Genomic DNA, 3,220 nt, shown 5'->3' on the forward strand with positions numbered 1-3,220 from the left:
GTGTTTGAACTCATCAAACTAAGTTGAACATGTCATATCAAGTTAACTACAATAAAATTTGATTTAACATATATAATCATCCATTAATTTTATTAAATACATGTATGTAATTTACATTTGAAATTTTTCTTAGTTTTTTTTTTAAATAACAACACATATTTTTTTTTTGACGTTAATTTTTTATTTGGCATGGACTAGTTTACTACCAATCACTAACCTCCGACTGCCTTCCTCTTAGGGAAAAAAAGTTTTCGCTCCAAAATCTGTTTCTTCCTTGAATGGACACAAGTTCTCATGGTTCCCTTCCATGACCCAATCTTTCAAGCTCAGATCTCTTCTTCGCTCTCTCATTTCCTCTCCTCCTCCTTCTCCAACACTCACTTCTCTCAAATGGGTCTCCACAAAAACCTCCCCAGCCCCACTTCTTCAATCACAACAATACCTTCTTCACCATATCCAACATCTCCTCTCTCTCAAAGCACACCAGAAAAACTTCAATTACGAGCGCTCTTTAATCTCAGCTTTAAAGTCCTGCGCAACCACCCATTTGGCTATCTCTCAAGGCCGAGGCCAACAAATCCATTGCCTTGTTTTCAAATCAGGCCTTGATTCAAACACTTTCATACGGAATAGCTTGATTAACATGTATTCCAAATGTGGATTTTTCGGTCTTGCAAAATCATTGTTTGATTCGTGTCCTAAGTTGGACCCTGTGTCATGTAATATAATGATTTCTGGGTATGTAAAATCTGGAAATTTAGATGATGCACGCAAGTTGTTTGAAGTAATGCCTCAAAAAGGTTGTGTTTCATATACTACGATGATAATGGGCTTTGTTAAAAATGATTTTTGGGGTGAGGCAATTAAGGTTTATAAGGAAATGAGAAGTGTGGGTGTGGTACCTAATGAGGTGACTATGGCAAGTGTGATATCGGCTTGTTGTCGTGTGGGTAGGATTTGGGATTGTAGAATGCTTCACGGATTAGTTATCAAGATGATGTTTGACGGGTTCGTTCTTGTTTCAACAAATTTGTTAAACATGTACTGTGCTTCTTCGAGTTTAGGCGAAGCGAGAGCTTTGTTTGATGAGATGCAAGAGAAGAATGTAGTTTCGTGGAATGTGATGTTAAATGGGTATTCCAAGGCAGGGTTTGCCAATTTGGCTAAGGAAGTGTTTGAGATGATTCCAGATAAAGATATTGTTTCATGGGGCACAATCATTGATGGTTACGTTCGAGTAGAAAGGTTAAGAGAAGCGCTCATGATGTATCGTTTGATGGTCTCTACAGGGTTGGGACCTAGTGAAGTAACGATGATTGATTTAATTTCTGCATGTGGGAGAGCAATGGCAATTGTTGAGGGTCAGCAATTGCACTGCGTTGTTGTGAAGACAAGTTTTGACTGTTATGACTTTGTGCAGGCGACAGTTATCCATTTTTACTCAGCTTGTGGCAGGATTAATGAGGCTTGTTTTCAGTTAGAGTTCGGCATTAACGACCATGTTGCTTCTCGAAATGCTCTCATAGCAGGATTTATACGAAATAGAATAATTGATCAGGCAAGGGAATTATTTAATGAGATGCCTGAGAGAGATGTCTTTTCATGGAGTACGATGATTTCTGGTTATACACAAAGTGACCAGCCTGGCATGGCTTTGGAGCTGTTTCATAGGATGGTAACTAGTGGAATCCGACCAAATGAAGTGACAATGGTGAGTGTTTTCTCAGCAATTGCTGCTTTAGGCACATTGAAAGAAGGGAGATGGGCCCATGAATATGTGCATTATAACTCCATCCCTCTAAATGACAACTTAAGTGCTTCAATCATCGACATGTATGCCAAATGTGGTAGCATCAATACCGCCTTAGAAGTTTTCTATCAAATTCGAGATAAGGCATCTACTGTCTCGCCGTGGAACACCATAATATGTGGGCTGGCCACCCATGGACATGCAAAATTGTCTCTTGAAATATATTCAGACTTGCAAATGCGCCATATTAAGCTCAGTGCAATCACTTTCATTGGAGTTCTTAGTGCGTGTTGCCATGCTGGGTTGGTGGGGCTAGGGAAGAGCTATTTTAAGAGCATGAAGTCCAAACACAATATAGATCCTGATATCAGGCATTACGGTTGTATGGTTGATCTCTTGGGCAAAGCTGGGCGACTTGAGGAAGCCGAGGAACTGATTCGAAGCATGCCTATGAAGGCTGATGTTGTTATTTGGGGCATGTTGTTGTCAGCATGTAAAACACATCGTAACATAACTATAGGAGAAAGGGCTGCAGAAAATTTGGCCAAGTTGGATCCATCTCATGGGCCAAGTAGAATCCTTTTATCCAACTTATATGCAGATGTGGGGAGGTGGGAGGACGCTTTTTTGGTGAGGAGAGTTATGCAAAGCCATAGAATGCATAGATTGCCGGGATATAGTGGTGTTGTGTGATATGAAGTAAGGTTCTAGCAAAATGATGCATGAGATTTTTTCTTAACATGTAGCTCAATTATTTTGTTGAGCATAACTTTTAATTTAATTGTTGGGTGAAGTTGAAATTTTGTTAGAAAGTTTTTGAGGTCCTGATTTCTTTAGAGTTAGAATTGCATGGCAATTGAAAATCAAGAAGGCTTTTGAATAATGCTCAGAAGTTATTGTTCGAGATTTATAATATTTTTCTAGTTAGTTTAAGATTTATTTTTTTATATGATTTAAATTTTTTTTATTTTTTTTCTAGATTTATTTAAGATATTTTTTATAGTTTGTGTAGGATTTTATTACTTTTCCTTTATTTTCAAGTTTCCTTATTAGTTTAGGTGAGTTAAGTTTATTTAAAAAATTGTAAACCTGCTTGAACAGAAAATATAATTATTGTTTTTCTTGTATTAGTTTCATCTGCATCACAAACCCTTCAGTTTGCTTAGGGATAAGACCACCATTCAGCGGTCTTAAAATGTTTGTCGCGTGACTATTTATGGTGTTAGTTTAAGGAGCAACACACTCAAAATAACTTGACAGACAGGGATTGTTTATTGGCATTGAAAATTAGAAAATTTTGTTATATCCATTCTTAATTTAATCCCTTGAGATCCTCTCATCTTGGGAAAAATGTGTCATGTTGTCAAGCAGCCAGATCATGACATCAGTTATAATTTTTTTTTTTTTTTGATTTACGTGGGGTATCCGGACCAGCTTGCGCGCACCACGACTATTCCCCACGGCCCACTG

The 3,220-nt window shown here is 37.8% G+C and overlaps 1 protein-coding gene across 1 annotated transcript; it reads left to right on the top strand.

The window, feature by feature from the left end:
- Positions 1-200: 200 nt before the first annotated feature.
- Positions 201-2,562, top strand: LOC133696693 (pentatricopeptide repeat-containing protein At5g19020, mitochondrial). Its single transcript, XM_062118960.1, has one exon. It carries the CDS (start codon positions 308-310, stop codon positions 2,441-2,443), a length of 2,136 nt encoding a protein of 711 aa, XP_061974944.1. The 5' UTR covers positions 201-307; the 3' UTR covers positions 2,444-2,562.
- The last annotated feature ends 658 nt before the right edge of the window (positions 2,563-3,220 follow it).

This window comes from Populus nigra, chromosome 6, assembly GCF_951802175.1.
Source record: "Populus nigra chromosome 6, ddPopNigr1.1, whole genome shotgun sequence".
Classification (NCBI taxonomy): domain Eukaryota; kingdom Viridiplantae; phylum Streptophyta; class Magnoliopsida; order Malpighiales; family Salicaceae; genus Populus; species Populus nigra.